At 38.7% G+C, this 19,291-nt stretch overlaps 1 protein-coding gene across 4 annotated transcripts in view; it reads left to right on the top strand.

Annotated features, from left to right (window-relative positions):
- The window catches only part of TENM1 (teneurin transmembrane protein 1), an 832,777-nt gene that overhangs the window by 699,558 nt on the left and 113,928 nt on the right, over nt 1-19,291 (top strand). For all 4 annotated transcript variants that reach the window (XM_030807128.1, XM_030807125.1, XM_030807127.1 and 1 more), the window contains 2 exons: nt 7,054-7,197; nt 13,502-13,751. In XM_030807128.1, coding sequence (XP_030662988.1) covers nt 7,054-7,197; nt 13,502-13,751 — 394 coding nt within the window. The remainder of the gene's footprint in view (nt 1-7,053; nt 7,198-13,501; nt 13,752-19,291) is intronic.

Here is a 19,291-nt window from a genome sequence, read left to right as displayed (position 1 = left end):
TGTGTGTGTGTGTGTATGTGTGTGTGTATCTCCCCATGTGGATGCTGGGTCACAACTAATGAATTGTGTTTCTCATCATGACTTTCAGACATGAAAGTTTAAAAGCCATTGGTAAGATGATAAGCCCAGAAACAGAAAAATTAAATGACTTATCAAACCATGTGACTTATTTTCCAAATCAGCGTTTATGACTGTTATTGTCTTCTGGTCCCCTCTACCAACCCGTATCAGAGGGGACTGTGGAGGTATCTCTTCAACATTGGGTGACCACATAATTTATCATTCAAACCAGGTACTTTCGAGAGTAAAAGGAGATACTGTTAATAATTACATCAAGAAAACAACATAACCAAGCACCATTTTGGGCCATTTGGGTTACATGGCACTTCTACTTCAAGGCTATCCCTAGCTTCCAGTCCTTGTCTCTTAAATTCTGAACAAATAAAAAGTTATTTATTAAGCACTACTGAATTGTGGGTCTTCCCCCTCAATAGCTGTTATCTAGCATAGTAGATGAAAGTATTTGCCTATGAGTTGCTGGGTTTGAGCTCTGGCTCTGCCATTTACTAGCCATGTGACCTTGGACTTAATAACTTCATTCTTTGAGTCTCTATGATATCTATCAAACTGGAGTAAATATAGTTTCCTCATGAGTTTGAGTCTTCAAATGAGGTCATATGCACAAAAACATATCTAATTGTTATGTATTATACAAATGTATAATTTGGTAATTATTAGGGAGATCATTGATAAAAATTCCAGAAAGTAGGCTGGGCATGGTGGCTCACACCTGTAATCCCAGCACTCTGGGAGGCCAAGGCGGGTGGATGACCTAAGGTCAGGAGTTCAAGACCAGCCTGGCCAACATGGTGAAACACCGTCTCTACTAAAAATAAAAAAAATTAGCCGGGCGTGGTGGCGCATGCCTGTAATCCCAACTACTCGGGAGGCTGAGGCAGGAGAATCACTTGAACCTGGGAGGTGGAGGTTACAATGAGCCGTGATCACACCACTGCACTCCAGCCTGGGCAACAAGAGTTAAACTCTGTCAAAAAAAAAAAAAAAAATTCCAGAAAGTAGGTAATCCTTCAAGATATGGCTTCTCTCACATGAAAAATTATCCTGCCCTGTATAATATTCAGTATATCTCCAGTGCTTCATAGATCACCTGCCTGGCACATAGAGCAGCTTGGCGAAGGTTTGCTGTGTCATTAAATAACAGCACCTCACTTTCCATTACGATATTGAATCCCTTTTAATAAATCACATTGTTTCAAAGGATGGCCAGTCCATTTTCAAGGTGAGTCTATTTCCAAAACCCCTGCCTTCCCCCAAAATATGCCTAAATACTGCTAGGGGATAGTAATCTTACAATTTTTTACCGGGTAGGGACAGGGAGGGTTGTTGTTCTTCACTTGTTTTTGACGCACTGGAGAGAAACTGACTCTCTAGCCACCGTGACCTTCTTTAAATCTCTCAAAGCTACCAAGTCTCAAGGCCTTCCACACATGCCACTCTCTCTGCCTAGAATGCCCTCCCCTATAAAGGTAAACCCTTTCTTGGTAAAGAGGCTTTTCCTTGCCTCCACAGTCCAACATAAATTTCCTGGTTACACTCTCTCATAATGCTCAGCATTTTCCCATCATAACCTTTGTTACAATTTGTGTTCGTGTGTGTGTGTATGTGTTATTTGTTTTACTTTTATATTTGTTCTTCCCACTTGAATATAACCTCTGCTGGGGGGAGGGATGCAGTCTTGTTCAACCTCATATCCCCAGTGCCCCCACAAACTGCCTGTCGACAAGAGGTACCCATGAAATATCACATATTTGTTGAATGACCGAACAAAGAAATGAATACCGACAGCGGATCAGGGTGATCCCTTAGCCTTGCCTATATAATGGAATGGTGGGTCTGCCCAGAGAGAGGAGGGCAGTGCCCAGGTACACAAAGGTACTCACAAATGTTTTACATGAGCCTGTAAATCACTCTGCCTTTGATGGCAATAGAGGTTATCCATGTTGGCTTTTATGCAGCTAGGCTTGGACAAAGCAGCCAGAAAAAAAAATCTCATAATATTAGGTTTTACTGTATGGAACCTCTTGGCAAAAGTGTTGCATAGCTGTCTCACTCCTGGATTCTTTTAATTTCCTACCTGTACTTTCTCTTCATTCAACTACCTCACTCTAACACTATCATATTTAACCCTTGTTTTTGTACATAGATAGGGTAAAGATCTTAAGTAAGGGGTTGCCAAATCAAATCCAGTGATTCACTGAAAGGATAATACATCATGTCCAGGTAAAGTTTATTGTAGGGCAAGAAAGATGGTTCAACATTGGGAAATCTATTGCTATAATTCACTGTCTTAACAGATTAAAGGGGAAAACTATGTGAATATGTCCATAAGTGTCAAAAAGACACTTGATGAAAATTCAACACCTGATTCTGACACTCTTAGTAAGCTAGGAATAATAGATAAACAAAGTATTTCAGGCCACTGGGCAGTGTGTCAAATTGAGAAACCTCTGGGCTCATCCTATCCTACGATAAATCACTAGAGAATAGGGAAAGATAGAAGAATCTCTGAGAGCAGGTACTTGTTTTAAATAGATAGCATTTTGTCCAATTGGTCTATTTTGCCATGGCCTTCATTTGGTTCTTTAGGTTTTTTCTCTTTTGTTGTTGTTTTCGTTTTTGCATTAATCTTGTATTTTAAAAGAATGGAAAATATTTATTGCTATATTCAATTATTCCTTTTGGAGAAGAAGATTTTCATCTTGTAATTAGGTACCTTTTAAATATCGTGAAATTATTTTTAGATGTTCCCTGAGTTCATGAAGGTAACATGTAAATTTCTCACATTGACTATCAGACGACTTTTAATTATATATTGCCTTCATAAATGCAACCATTATAAATTCTGAAGCCTTAGCCTGAAGCTGTTGAAAGTCATCTGCTTAATCTTGTCATATTTCACACGTCAGCTTCATTGCGTGGCACCTTTACCTTGGCTACTTAATGTCAGTCTCCTATCCTAGCCCTTATAGATGAATGTCACAGTAACTAAACTAAGTTATCAGGGCCGCCGTGACCCTCAGCCTTCTTGCCATCCCCATGCCATACAAATGCTGCCGCTCTGATAAGTAGAATGAACATTCAGTTATTTTTCCAATGTCAAATGGCTTTGGAGGAGCAAGCTACAATCTTTTACTCAGTCTTCTTTACAAGCCAGTGTAATATTTGCAAGATGACGAACAGCGAAGTCAGAGGTGCAATCCTGTGACCAGAGGATAGAATCCTCTGCAAAAGTAACAGGACTATCTCAACAATTAGTGACTGTTGGTTAAGGAGCATTCCATGAATATCTCTGTGTGGAGGTGAAGGAGAGAATACAGGAAGGCAGAAATCCAGATGGAATTAGAAGAGTCACAAGGGAGGTGATCACATGGCTCAGAGAAAGTATTATTCCATAATAATTACTCACTCTCAACTGCCTTCTCAATATATGCACACCAGCATGAAGCCATTATGCTAACCCCTAGGAAGTGTAGTCCAGAACCCCTTATCCACTTATTCCTGCTCACTGCCAGTCTAGTCTACTTTCTACAGCTTCTCTGAGATGTGGATGAATTTTTTGTCCTTTCTGTTACACTCTTCTCCCTAGTCCCTACTCCAGAGTGCTAGAGACTGAATCTGTGCCCTGTACCATGCTATGTTGATGATCAGACGTGATAGACAGCAGGCCGCCTTAGAAATGGTAGTGGTCCACTGTGCTTATTTAGCTGAGGCTCAGCTGTCATAGTGTCAGGCAGAGCATGGTGTCAAGACAGGGTTTTCAGTGCCAGCTCCAGTGTAACCTTTTTTCCCTATATTTAATTATATGAAAAAAGTAGGCATTTAGTGCATTATAGGCTGCTTCCATGACAGAAGGTCTAGGATTAGTTGCTACTGTATTTGCTAGTTCTTGTGAGCTTGGAGAGAAGCTCAACTCCATGGGGTGAAACATTTGCCTTCTCATAAGCTGATTGCAAGTTCCAGGATTATGTTAAAGTGGGCTGCTGTCAGAAAGAAACTTTGCCCTGTTACCCTGAGCAAGGAGCCACATACGAAAATACCCCAACACGCAGCTATTCTCATTAAAGTCAGCTGGAAATTTTGGACAAGTCTTAAATATAAATTATAACTTCATTAGCTCATAGAACTTTCTTGGGAGAAAGTAAATCTAATAAAGATTAGAGGGAACTTAGTAAGTGGTTGCCTTGTTGCTGTTTGCTGTGACTGGGGAAAAAAAGTGATATAATTGTGGGGTTTGCAGCCAATGCACTTTTTTGTTGTGGACTGGAGAGCAATTCAGAGAGCAGATAGGAGGAGGTGAAAAGAGTACGTATGTCTCATTACCACCGCATTGAGAACTCCTTAATTGATGCTTTATGTAAGCATTTCCTGCTGCAGAGTTGGGAGGATCTTTAACTGTTACCGAGAGAGAAAAAGCAGGCTCCAAACCACCATCACAGGTCACCAGGGCACACTACTTATTTGCAAAACTGCGCAATCACCTTCCGGAGAAGGGATTCTAGGAGAGCTCACCAGACTTACAATGTACAGAAGGCAGATCCAGTAATTGCCAGGAGTACTGTGGGGAAGGAGATGATGGCTTTAAGGGAACTTGTAATTATTGTGGTTGTGATTATTTATTAATCAAGACTTTTAAATGTTGGCAGGAGAAGCAGAAACTGTGTTATCCTACACACCAACATGGCCCTCAGTGTGCTCTCTAACCACCTGATTTTTCCAGCATAAGATTCAGTGTTCTATTTGGCTTTTGGGTTTGATCCTCAACCAGAAGTTATCAAATGTAATCTAGAAAGAATGCAATTTAGAGTGTTAGTGCTAAAGAAGGATTAAAAGGATTGTCTACTGCAGTTGTCTTTGATCTGAGATCTTTGGACTTCAGAAAGTCAGTGAACTCCCTAGAGTTACATAGAAAATTTCGTATGCATATGCATTTTTCTAGGAAGAATGTCTATAACTTTAATTAGATTCACAACAAAGTGCTCCCTGACCCAAAAGCGTCTAAGAACCACCAGTTCTAGTCACTCCCTCCCACTACGCTACCAGTGAAAAGCCCAACTCCAGAAATGGAGAATAACTTGCCTGAGCCCACACAGCTAGTTAATGATAGATCTGAGAGTTGAAGTCTTTTCTAACTCTTGGTCCAAAACCAACTCTTTGCACTTTACCAGAGTTGTTTTAGCAAGTAGAGGGGCTGTAGGAGATATCAGGGAGACTGTAGACAGTATTGATTTGTACCATAAGTGTAACTTTAACTAGATTACCTTTGAGATCCCTTTCCCCTCTGAGAGTCTATTTCCACTGTTAATAGAGAACAGCATTGGCAGAGATGATTAGTTTCCTCCGCCGCCCCCAGTCCATTGGCCTCTGTTGCTAATAATGCTTGGTTGAGGATAATATTAAAATGAATCTGCATTTCCTGAGTCTTTACCAGCTGATGGCTGATAGAAGGGCATCCCAGCCAGGAATGGCTACATAATTTGCAGGGCCCAGTGAAATGAAAACGGAGATACAGAGCCTCTTGTTTAAAAAGTATTACAAACTTCAAGACAGTGACTGCAGAGCATTAAATCAAGTGTAGGGCCCTCCTAAGCATGGGTCATACCCATGAAGACGGTCCTGATCCCTATTATAAGCTTTGGTAGAGTGGAGAACAAAGAGAAGCCAGCCTGCAATTTAAAATTGGCCACAAATGATCCACAAAGTCAGAGAGTTGGGTATTTGTGATTACAGGGACTTCTTGGCTTATCTGTGAATGTGCTCACACACACATGCACATGCACACACAAATCAGTTTGACCAAAATTACCATCTTTTCCCTTCACCTAATGCCAAAAACCAAAACTAGTTGGCTTTATTTTTTCACTTTCGGACCTATTGTTCTGGCATTGTTTAAGCACCCATTTTCATTTCCAGTTTTTATAACCAAATGACAAAGGAAGGACTGAGCTCTTCAGGGGCATCTAAAGAGTCAGGTAGAGGCAGGTACTCGAAAGCTATGGCAGACCACAGACCAACAGGGGCTATTTTAAGCTGCCAGAAAGAGGGAAAGTCTCTTCAGGATATGCAGTATAATGAGCCAGTGTTCTCAGGCTTAGAGCATTATGAGGATAGAAAGCATTGTAAATTTAAGAATCAGAAATCTGGGGTTCCAACAGGTAAGCAGGTTTACCAAGAGGGAAAATGGCTAGGACTTGGTATACTTGAGCTATACATAGTTCAGTAGAGCAAAGACACTCAAGCTACCACATTCTGCATTTCACATTTCAGTGGCATACCGGGGTTCCAAGTTTAATGCACAACATCTGTGCTGCATAGCAGTTGAAGCCAAATGTTGGGTGATGTCCCATTGGTTAGTTATATGCGGAAACCAAAACATAATGTGCACAAAGTGGAATTTACACTTGCAACACTCTAAGCAAACTTAGTCTTCTCAGCAAACCAAAAGCCAGTTAGCACAGGAAAACATAAATTGGGCAAATCCATTTGTATTAGTTTCATATGTAGTTGGTTGCTGTATAAGTGACCTAGTACTCCAAAGGCAGCTTCCTGAGTGCATTTTTCACTATAGTGGTAAAAAACCAGCCCTACCTGCACTTCTCCTACAGAGGCCGAGAGAAATTATACTACCACAGCTTAATCCTGCAGAAAGCGTCTCTCTTCAGTTTTGCAGCACAGCCTCCAACCCAAAAGCCCAAATAAAGCTTAATGTCCATAAACATATGGTACCAACCTAATAAGAGCATTTATTTACTCACTCCTTCATATATTTATCCAATATGCACTGATCACTTTTGAGTGACCAATGTTATGCTAGCTGCAATGTTGTACTGTGCTAGGTGAAAGAAATTTGCAGTCAAATTTCAACTCTAATCAGAATTCAGTAGCCAAAGTGATATGCACAGAATTATCAACTAGTATAAACATGAAGCAAATATTTTACAGTTTTCTAATGTGCTGTTAACTCTTTGTTTGCAGTATCTGTGGGATATGAATATGAAACGTGCCCTGACTTTATTCTCTGGGAGCAAAGGACAGTCGTTTTACAAGGTTTTGAGATGGATGCTTCTAACCTAGGAGGCTGGTCTTTGAATAAGCATCACATTTTGAATCCTCAAAGTGGTAAGTAGCTTTTTAAATTTGTATTAATACTACTTTCCTAATGCTGTATAATACATATTCATTGCAGAAAATTTGGAAAGTACAAGATAAAAATTACTTGTAAGAATACTACTTAGAGATGACCACATTAAACGTAATAATTCTATTTTGAATTACTCTTAGTGTGGTAAGAATCAGAACACTCTCATCTTACTCTATCCCTTCTTTGGACCACTCTCCCTGCTGTTCTCCTTGTTTGCAATTTAAATGTTAAACAAATCAGGAGAAGGGAGCAGAGGTGGCCCCTGAGTTTGTGCTTTTCCCAGACAAACTGAGTTTGCTACCCTGGTTATAACTCCTTCATCCAAGTTCCTTCACCTACTGTTGCATCTTAGTGGGAAACCCATCACTGGTGTTTTCATACAGCTTTCCTCTGAGCGTCTACTGTGAAATCGTATCCCTTTTCATCTAAAGAGACAGATTCTGAACAAGCTATAGTAGGACATGTACATTGGGTTATTTTTCCAGAATTGGGGATCAGAATGTATTGAGGCCCCTACACACTTCCATCCAGCCATCCTTGTATCCATCCTAACTTTGTGGAACAGGTGGCTAAGGCCAGGCGATCTTATAAGGCCATGAACTGACCAAACTAAGAGATCCATTTTATAATCACACCCATGATATCACTTCATCTGTACTATAGTCAAATCAGCCATGTCAACCAGCCCCACAGACTGAGAAACTTTGAATGACAAAGCTAACCAGATTTACTTCACCCATAGAAAGAGACCGCCTACTATAGTCCCAGTGTGGGACTCGGAAGGTGAATGAGTCTATTGCTGTATGCCCCGCTTATACCTCTTTCCCCTCCTTCAAGGAAGATACTGAATTCCATATCAAACAGTTTATTTTTTTTTAAGAGCAAAGATTCAGGCTGAGATATAAAATGTCAACTTTTTTTTCTGTTGTCAAAAGGAAAACCACAGTTTTAAAAGTACAAAAATGAAAGGGCAGATGCCACTTATTAAATTATTAGGTTTTTTGTTTTGATTTGAAAGAGTTTGACATTTTAAGCAGCCGTTTCTTTTCCACTCACTTTTATTGGCTTGTATGGATTGTCTCTTTCAAATGCCTGTCATTGACATTAAACACAAAGTGGGAAATGACCGCAATCGAGCCAGCCCCCAGCTGTGTGCTCCCAGTCTTGTATCCTCTTACCATTTGCTTCACACAGACTTGAAACATTCAGAACAGAAGGGAGTCATTCAGAAAGTTGGCTTTGGGGGGGGGCCCCTGATTTCCACAAATGTGTTATCTCCACCCCTAATTCACCAGTAATTAGTTTTTAGGTAATAGGCATCAAGTTATTTCTGAGAATTTTTAACAGCTTTATTGAAGTATAATTTATACATCATAAAATTTACCCATTATAAATGTACACTTCAGTGATTTTTAGTAAATTTGTAGTTGTGCAACCATCACCAAAACCCAGTTTTAGAATATTTTTATCACCCCCAAAAGATTTTGTGTGCTCATTCACAGCCCCATTAAATCTGCTTTGTGTTTCTACCTTTCTGAGAAATTTATTCTGAGAAAGAAGCCTTCCTTTGGATAGTTTTTTAAAAAGGAACATTTGTTCGTTTTATCATCTCATTTGTAGACGTGTATTTCCAACCAAGAACTCATCACACTTGCCGGGAAACAGATCTGAAGCCAGCTCTGCTGCTGCCTTTCAGCCTGACCTTGGACACGAAAACCTCTCTTGGGACGTTTTCGAAGTCTAAATCCCACCCACAAAGGCAGTTTTAGAGGCAGGAATGATAAGTGTGATGGAGCAGCTTTGGGAAGACCAATTTAGAAAGCGATGCTCTTTCCTCCTCTGGTCAGTCTTTTCTGACTGATTAAGCTGATTAAGGCAAGAGCAACATCTCTCCAAATTCCCCCGCTCCACTTCTCTCTGGAAAAAACGTAACTCTTTAGGCATCCTGCTTTTTTTGATCAGAGACAGATAGCAGATTAAAAACAAGAATCTATCTTCCCCCAGTTTCCTCTCACTGGTTAAAAAGACACCTGTAATTAGACTGGATGTCTGCTGCCATTCTATTCTTCAGTTTCCTTTGGCTCCAAAATCATTATGCAATGGGTAGTTTCTAGCAGGCAGTGTTTTCAGACCATTTGTCATTTCCATTGCTGCAATTATATTTACCTGACAATTAACCATTTGTTGTGGAGAATTGTTTCCCAATATTAGGCCTGATATATAAAGATGGTTCTGATTTTCACTGAGATAAAAACATCAGAAACTTGTGATTTTCAACATTATTCCTTTTAAGTACATCTTCTTAGTGATTATAAAGAGGGTATATTCATTCATTTTTAAGAAAACTCAGTTCTTTAAAATTATAAGAAAGTTGTGCACATCTGTTACAGAACTAAGCTATTTGTTTGGTATATCTTTTATCAAACACATCCCCTAGGGTTTTCTGCCAGTCGAGTGTTTAAAATTATTAAAAAGAACAATCTAGGGCACTAATTGGGTATTGTCATCTGTCTCAAAATTGGTAAAGAATTTCTTTTAACTTATCCTCCAAAATAGGTCAGTAGTTTGCCGACAAATGGTTTTACTGGGAGGAGAAGTAAATGTCCATTGATCACACTGGCATACCTCCCAGTTTGTGTTTATATCCTCTCAGTCAAGTACTAAGAGAAATATGTGTTGTGTCTCTGTTGATCATAAATCTGAAAAATGGTTTCTTCCTTGAAATCAGCATAAAGCACCACCCACTGGCTTTCAAGGAGATTTTTTATTTCAGACATATTTATAAGCATCAAAAGAAGTTCTGAACAAGGTAGCAAGAGGGTATGACTAGTATGTTTAAAAGTGTGCTTACCTTATTCTACAATGGACTTGGCTTTTTGGCAAAGAAAAGGAAAACTTTGAAGAGAAAATGTGCAGTAAGCCCCATTCAGTGGGGTTTCGTTAACTGTAAACAAGATACCCAATCCTTAGCAGGAAGTTGGCCTTCACATAAATAATGTGTGTTGTCCTAGGATCATTTGATTCCCTTTTCAAAATGAGCATGTGTGGCAGAAGAAACTGGAAAGGAGGCAGCAGTAATTGATCAAGATTTCTAGGAACATAAACAAAATATTTTCAAAGCAACATTTTGCAAAAGAATTGGTGTTAAATCATGGTTGCTGGATGGTATGCCCTGGTTCTGTGTAATGGAAGGTTAAACAGATTCTTGAAACAACAAAAACACCCTTCAAAATGATCTATTTTTCCAGGGCAATACAAAAGGGGTTTGCCCATTTTTGTTTTGATTGCTTCAGCTTTAAACAGAAATGGTAATTTCAGTACACGGGCACTTTAGTACCTTGCATGAAAGCCAGACATCAATTGTTGAGATGTAATCAGAAAGTACATTGCCTTATGTTTTATTTCCTTTAATCATTCTTCTTCTTTGATGGAGTGTTGGGCTTTCTAATAGAAAAGGGGAGATTTAGAATTGCAGGCTTAGAAGAATGGTTTAGAATAGCCATCTTTAGTTTTAAAATTGCCAGGAGGCTGGTAATAACATGTCATTTTGAGGGTAATTGTTAACTATACCATTATATTGATATAAAAAAAATGGAGATCTACCTGTGAAAATAGATGTTAATAGCAAATCTGGTATTTCCAAGCCAATAATTGGAAAGATTTTTGAATGATATACACTATAGTGCATTGCTGAAATACTGACATCCTACGCAGTGGTTTCCTCATTTGTTAAAGAACATATCATAGTCTCGTTTGTAGAATATTCTGTTAGCAATCATCAGGAGATTTCTCTTCAATGATGTTGTGCAACTGTCATTCCAGTTCTCATTCACCTCCTCCTAATTTCTTTGAATTACAATATTGACCACACTGCAATTAAATGTTTTTTGAGAAATGAAATTCAGTCCTATTAATCTTACTTAATTAACTATTCTAAATCTTAAGAAAGGTCTCTACTACCTAATAAAGTTATTAATAAAATAATAAGAAAGTAGTGATCCTCAAGATCTCTCATAGTTCTGCAATAAAAGACCAGTTTGTTAGGGCATAAACTCACAGCTGCTCCTGCAAATCATGTGTTGCAAAAGTAGCCAGAAATCACCCTGGAAGGAAAAGTAAAAATACTTAAATTTGAAATCCAATACTATATGATGGATGGAATTTCTGTTTGCTGGAAGGCCCTTTCCAAGCATATATTCCACCATGGTATTATAGCATGTTTTACCCTCTTGTTTATTTTTGCCAGCAATGTTCCTACCTCAGAGTGATCAATAGTTTCTGTGGTAGGACTGTGGTACCAAAAGTTGGAAGAAAACTAAAGAGACATTTCAGGAAATGTTTAGGGAGAATAACAGGCAATGCAGGGAGATAGACAGCAGGGGGAAAGGGAGAAAAAAATAAGGCTTAACTGTATAACTGCATTCATTCATTTGCTATCAGTGACTTCAGTCTGACACATGCGCATGCCTTCCCACAACATGGATGTTTCACTGCCCTGGCTCACTCTGGGCTGACTTGAGCTATTTAGCACAGCAGTACTTGTTCCTCAGATTTTCTGCCCAGGCTCAGCAGGTTTGCAAAATCATTGGAATTTAGACAAGGAAACTACGAGAAACTCAAAGCCTATTTTCAACATTTACTGAGCACTTATAATGATTTGGCCACAGGGATTGGCACTAAAATACAGAAAGGAGTAAGACAGAGGATCTGCCTTCAAGGAGCTCATTCATGTTCTAATGGGAAAGACAGAGAAGTAATAAAAACTGTATCACACAATGTGGTAAATGTTATAACAGAGCTATGGAAAACAAACAACTATGGGCACACAGAGGAGGGAGTAACTGACTCTGCCTGGATGGAGCATTGAGGAAAACTGGAGCTGAGCTTTAAAGGATGAATAGAACCTCCCCAAGCAGACAAGATGAGGAAGGCATTCAAGATAAAGAGAATAGCGTGGACAAAAACATAGAGGAATGGAAGTAGGTGAAAGTAACCATAAGTAGTTTGTTCTGGCCAGATCTCAGGATATAGACGAAAGCATGATGAGAGAGGAGACTGAAAAAGTAGTCAAGGGCCAAATCATGAAGGACTTTGTATGCCTTAACAATAAGGAACGTGCCCTTTATCCTAAAGGGATATGGAGCTATTGAAAGGTATTAAACCACAGACTGAAAAAATCTCTATGGCAGGAGTGCAGACGAAGATCTGGAAATGGATATGCATGGAGACCAGGAGACCAAGAAGTTAAGAAAAACTAAACTAATGTAGGAATAGGGAAGAAAAAACTGGTTTCAACATATTGTAAGGGATAGACTCAATGGGAGTTAATAATTAATCAGGTTTCAAGAATGGGGGGAATGAAGAGCCATGGTGATGTCCAGATTTCCAATTTAGGTAATTGTATGCATGGTACAACCACTCACAAGATGATTAGGGAACACAAGAGGAAGAGGAGGGTTTGGGAGTGGTTGCAGAAAAATAATGAGTTCAGTTTTTATATGTTCGAGTCTGAGGTAATTGTGGGGGGTCCAAGTAAAGAGGTCTAGAAGGAAATTTCATGTCAGTTAAGAACTCTGGATGGGAGAAAGTTTCAGCATATAGAAATGGGAGTTAAAGCTGTGGTTATGGATGAGATTGCCCACACAGAATGTCTGCAAAGCATTTTCATAAGTCAGTATCTCTGTTTCCTGCACTGATGATAGTGCGATATGGTCCAAAAGAGTGGAAAATTCAAGTTTCTTTCATATTTCTTTGAAGTGCATTCTAGCAGTAGGATTTCTTTTCTTCTCACAGAAGTAGATTACCTTCCTGATTGTGTTTTGCTAAGGTTAATATTAAAATTGACTGCTATTCTCTTTTCAGGAACTGGTTTCATAGTGAGGGTAATTTGAAGTCAGACAGGTATGTGCTAGGCATCAGAAAAGAGCCAGCCAGATATGAAAATGTAGCCACAGATGATTCACAGAGCCCAGAGTGAATAGGTCATTAAAAGTTAGTCATCAAATGCTTTATTGAGTCATTTAGAATCAACATTATAAGGACTGGTTGTATTACCCTACTTCACAGATGGACAAACTGAGGCAAAGTATTATGCCACTATTTGTTGTGGTTATGCAGTTAAACAAAACCGAGGAAAGTGTGTGTGTTTCACTCTCAGGTTCTCTTATGCCAGGCCAAAGCTCCTTCCTGCTTTGAATGATGGAAAATAAATTAAAATATTGCTGAGATTATTTTGTGGTAATTGCTTTTCTTAAATTCTCTTTTTGTTTTCCTTGAATCTAGGAATCCTACATAAAGGGAATGGAGAAAATATGTTCATTTCCCAGCAGCCCCCAGTCATATCAACCATAATGGGTAATGGACACCAAAGGAGTGTAGCCTGCACCAACTGCAATGGCCCAGCCCACAACAACAAACTCTTTGCTCCTGTCGCCTTAGCTTCTGGCCCTGATGGCAGTGTGTATGTTGGCGACTTCAATTTTGTAAGGAGAATATTTCCCTCGGGAAACTCCGTTAGTATTTTGGAATTAAGGTAAGTCTTCTCTAATCTCTATATATTTGCTTAGCATATAAAGCAAAAAGCAAGATAATATGAAAAGACAAAGCATTGCCGGAAGAAGCAGAAAATGTAGTTGCCCCTATTGTAGCACTGAGTTAAGATGCAGGAATAGGGACAAAGGTCAACGTGCCCACTCTTCCTACTTGAAGGATCCTTTGAGCACTACTTTGGAGAACCAGGAAGTGTTAACATCCCTGTATGTATGTCCTTCCCTGTAAACAGTGCTGACACTGACATGGATCTCAATACTTCCAAGCACTCAAGTAAGTCACTCATTCACTGCTGGCCACTGTGAAGACTCATCAAAACTATTCCATTCTAGTTGGGAGAGGTATTGTCAGATCCAAAAGGCTAAACTTCATAAGTTTTTATTTCCAATCTTTGGAAATGGTCATTTCATAAACAAGAAAATGGAAATCTGGTTTTCACGGCATGATAAAGAAGGAAGAAATGGTTCTTAACCCTTAAAAGCCCTACCCCATGATAATTAAAGCATTTATCTTTAGATTTTCTCACATGGTTTAGGAATTTTCTTGAGAGTACAAAGTATTTTGACACCTTTTGTAAGGAATTCGTAGCTTCTAGTATTCCATATCCTGAAGTTCCACAAAGATTGTGACTAAATTGACTGTGGCTTAATTCACTGATTTCTTCCCTTCCTGAGATTATAAGACACAAATGTGTATCTTCGGCGTTATAGAAAAGGGAAGCTTCAAGTCCCGTCTCCTTAAGAATAAACAAACCTGTTTCCTTTCCCCTGGGTAAACTGGTAGAGCCTTCTTTCTAATTAGTTATGACAGCTATATTCCTGACACATGCCTCTGGAACATTTGGCTTAAAGTTTCTCTATGTTCAGAAGATCTAGATGCTGTCCTATGAACTATTCCGTAAAACAGTTTTTTCTTCAGGCATCTCCTCAATGACCTGACAAATAGTGACCAAATATAGTGACTGGGAGAGCATAGACATTGATAGAGCAACTCGTATGTGCATGGCATCATCAAAGCCAATTAAAACACATGAAAAGTCTTGGGTCATTTTCATTTAACACTTTCACACAAGCATGTAGATTTGAATACATAAGGGCATTTCTCAAAATTTTTCAGATTCTTATGCTTGCTATGGAATATACCTCCATTTTCTAACCCTAAGTGTTACTCCCTAACATCTAGCTGGGGAAATCTTCTAGTCCCAAGCCCCCATCCATTTTTCACATTAATTCACTCCAGTTTTAATACGTTTCTTAATTATAGTAGCAAAGGCTGTCATAGGGAAGAAAGCTGTTAAATCCTTTAGCTAATGAAAAAATAGACTGTAAAGTTAAGACTTTATAATAAAGACAAAGCACTTTTAGAGAGTCTAGAGAGGTACTAATTCATAGCACCCTACCCTAATCAAGTGTTCATGTACCTCAGAATGTTACACCTCATGGGGACTTGTCATTTCCAGCAGCATATCTCTTTGGGCACCTACTTACTGGAAAGTCAACAGGAAGGCCAAGATGGTTGGTTGTATGCCTGGATGTGGAAATGATTTATACAACAGTCCACATTGTTTTCAAAACCCTAGGGATGCTCTATCTATATAATGCCAAATATAGATGGGCGCACTGAACAATCCATTCAACATCTGAATGTTTCCAGTCATCCAGACTGTCAGGTAGACAGAGACCTTGTCTTGCTGAGTCTACATAGTTAACCCTATAAAGCCTGTATGGCTAACCCCTATATAGCTAACTCCTCAAAGGAAAAACAGTAAAATTGTCTACAAAAACAAAACAAAAAATTATATTCATATTTTTTAAACTCCAGCTAAATTTAGTCCTTTTCTTTGTAATTTAAATGTAAATTTACCTAAAGTGGAGCAATTGTCATTTATTGATGAGATTCTCTCTTGGTCAAGGATCCTTAACAGTTTATAAATTTGCATTTTAGTCCAAAGTACCTTATGACCTTCAATACAAAGCCATTCGAAGTATAAAATAGAATAACTTGGACCCTAATTGCAAACTGATTTTCACAGTATAAAGAAAAATTAGTTTCTGACAATTTGAAGTACTATCCAATGCCTCTATTCATTCTTATTCCATGACACTGTTTTGTCTCATTGTCTCAGCTCTTCACTTAGGCATGCACAAACTTCGAATTCACACATCAAGGCTCTCTCACTTAGCTTGAGAGCTTTTCTCAAGCTAGCTGGCTTTTCTGAGTTGAGATCCTCTAGAGTAGTTCTTTTTAACATTTTTTTTTTATTAGTGTTAGACTCCTTTGAGAATCTACTGAAGGCTATGGACCCTCTCCCTAGAAAAAACAAAATCACACAAAATGGCATATGTGATTTAAGGGATCGCATTTTTTTCCCTTCCTTAGAGTTCCCTGCCTCCCACTGCCCCCCCCCAGCAACCAGTCCCTGTAGATGAAGCCCTTTCATAGACTCATGGTGAATATCCCCTGCATTAGGTTCAAGGAGAAAAGGCAATTATTTCTTCTCTATTCCAACACTCCTGTGATTGGCCATCAAAGAAATAAGCTAATGGAATATACATGATCATTTTGATCTAATTGACAGGTAACTCCCTAACTGTTTGACTATAGTCAAAACCATCAAACCAGTTTATGTCAGCACACATTAGCTGTCATTAGCTGTCATGTTTACTCAGAAGCTAATATAGCTCTTATCAGATTCACTTTTTTTAAAAAAAAGCATCTATCCTGATCAGTTGCCTATATGTGTACTGTACATTGTACATAAAATTTGTGGATTTATATATTTGCTTTATAAATTTTCCAAATTTAAACTTCCTGGGGAGAAATAAGTTGATTTAATAAGGCTGTGCTATCTTAAGAACCATAATGTTCATTGATTCTACTGTATTTAGATAAAAACCTCACTTCGTACCAGTTTTTTTCTTAAGATCAGTTCATTTAATTGCTCTGTGCCCCATGCAAATTAGTCACTTTACTTGGTTGAGTCATCTGTTTCCTTGGAAACACAGACTAATATAGCCATTATGTTATTGGTTGTATTTAAAATTGTGAATGGAGAAGCAAAATTGTCAACAGATTATTATAGAATGGGATAGAGAGCCTTATAGATTTTGATCCTCTGTCAGGTTATTCATTATGTAACTGATGTACTATGTTCTCTAGTAGTTCTCTTCCTTATCTATAAAATTGACTTCAGGTTTATACTTGAGCATCCTCTTACATGACAAATACAATTTAACCTGTTTAGAGATCCACAGATGTGTAGCTCTCAGCCCAACGTTTGATGACATTTTGGGAGGACATATAGTTTGCCCCTAATGGATGCCCTTCTAGATCCTTTTGTTTCATATTTGGCCACACCGAGTAACTCCAGATGTCCCTTGGCAGTTTAAAGATTGGAAGACTGTAGATATTTTCTGCCTCAGCCCTATTGATCTGAAATGTTTCCAATTGAAACATCTGACCTCAAAAATAACTTCATTTTCATTGGTTGCCAATCATTTATTTCCTCTAGCTAGTCCCCCATTGGTAGAACAAGGAGGAAAAGGAAAAGTCAGCAATATCACTATCATTAGAAATCTGCCAAGAGAAACAATGTTATTTCTTATTATTTAAGTATATAGTACCCCTTTGCCTGTTTACTGCAGATTTCATTCATATGTATGCATCTTAAAGCTTCCTTCCAGTGGGAGATTGAGGTAAGATAATAAAGAAGGAACGCTTATAAGATCATACAATTAAACCTCTGCGACTTTAAAAATACATCCTTGAAAAAAATTTTAAGATAGATTCACATCTATGTGAGATACTTTAGGAGTTGGTTTCACTAGGGATTTGCTCCTTGTATATATATGTGTGTGTGTGTGTGTGTGTATGCACACACATGTATATGTACACATACATATACATATGCAGACACACACACAGATTTCAGTAGAACAAAAATGACATCACAGATTTGTGAGCTTAGCATTAGAAGGATCCATGAGGGTATCAGGTCCAAAATTGTGCCCAGTCCATGCCTGATGGTTTGTTGTCTCTACATTGATCTCTTTCAATCACGGGAAACTTCAATACTTCTCAAGATCCATTGCATCTTTGGACTGCTCCATTAGAAAATTCTTCCTTATATTCAGCCAAAATCTGCCTTTGTGAAAAATTCACTCAGCAGTGGCAAATGGTAGCATCTAAAACAGTACAGAAGTCACTTCCCTCTTTTACCTGACAAATTTTCACAAGTGTGAGGAGAGCTGTCATAGGTTCCTGAGCTTTATCTTCCTCAGTCTAAACATCTACAAGTCCTTCAACTATTTCCCATCAATTATGACTTAGTTGACTTTTTAAATTGTTATAGCCTCAGGACCGCTTTTAAGTTTTCTGAAACTAACAGGGATAATTATATAAGTAAAAACAGGAGAGACCATATCAAGTGCTTTGCAAGAATTCAAATATGTAATATCCCCCTGTACCCTTCTCATCTTCTAATTTCACAACTCTATTAGAAAACCCATTAAGCATGATTGGAAATGATTTATTCTTTATAAAAACCTCATGCTGCTGTTGTTCAAGATTTTGTTATTCTCCAGATATTTATTTTGTCCTTCCCTTGAAAGTGCAAGAGATAAGAAAATAAGAGCCTGGCAAATGCTTCTTGGTATCTTGAGTAATTTGGATTCAACAAATGTCAATGTGACATGAAAATTTCTCTTGAGATTTTCCTGTTTCTTTTCCAGCAACTGCTTAATATTTCATACATTATGCTCTGGACTTGATTCCTGTCATTGACTGGGAATGGAGTAGAACTGGAATAGCAGCCATTTAGGGGCAGTTAGAATGCTGAGAGGCAGGAGAACATGTAGAGCTCTTCGCTGAAGGAACAAATGGAAATGGAGCTTTGAGAGCTCTACAGATATCTCAGAAATGGCCATGAACCATCCTCTTGTCAACAGCATTGGAGCTACAAATACTAGAAACACTACATGTAGATGAAACAGGTGGTTACCTCCCCAGTTTGATCTCACGTATTAGCAGTGGTACTCAGGGATTCCCTCCACCTCACCCAAAGACATCTTCACTGGCCTTCCATGGTGCCCAAAATTTTCACTCTAAGACATATGTTCCTTTGAATTGAAACATTGCATCTCTAAGATTTCCCAAAACATGAACCTCTTTTAGAATGGCTCATCAAGCTAAAAGCATTCACGAGTCCCTTGATATGGATTCATTTATCAGATTGCTTTTCAAAGGGACTGCTAGCTGAAAACAGGGCCCTAAAACAGGACAGGTAAGTTGTGATAAGGGCAAGGAACAGAGCCAGAGCATGGGGGAAGATAGTCTTGGTTGAGGGTCACTGGAGTTGGAAGATCTGAGAAGTCAGTGACAGTCAGGAGTGTGCTCTGATGTCTAAAGCAAGAAGACCAAGGAAAGAGGAGCAGGAAGGGCAGACCATTCTTCAATGTCAAATGTTTCTGGCCAGGAATATGAAAAGAAGCTGAGAACAGCATGAAGAACAAGTAAAGGGCTGCA

The sequence above is a fragment of the Nomascus leucogenys genome, chromosome X, assembly GCF_006542625.1.
Source record: "Nomascus leucogenys isolate Asia chromosome X, Asia_NLE_v1, whole genome shotgun sequence".
Taxonomy (NCBI): domain Eukaryota; kingdom Metazoa; phylum Chordata; class Mammalia; order Primates; family Hylobatidae; genus Nomascus; species Nomascus leucogenys.
This window is presented reverse-complemented; position numbering and strand designations above follow the sequence as displayed.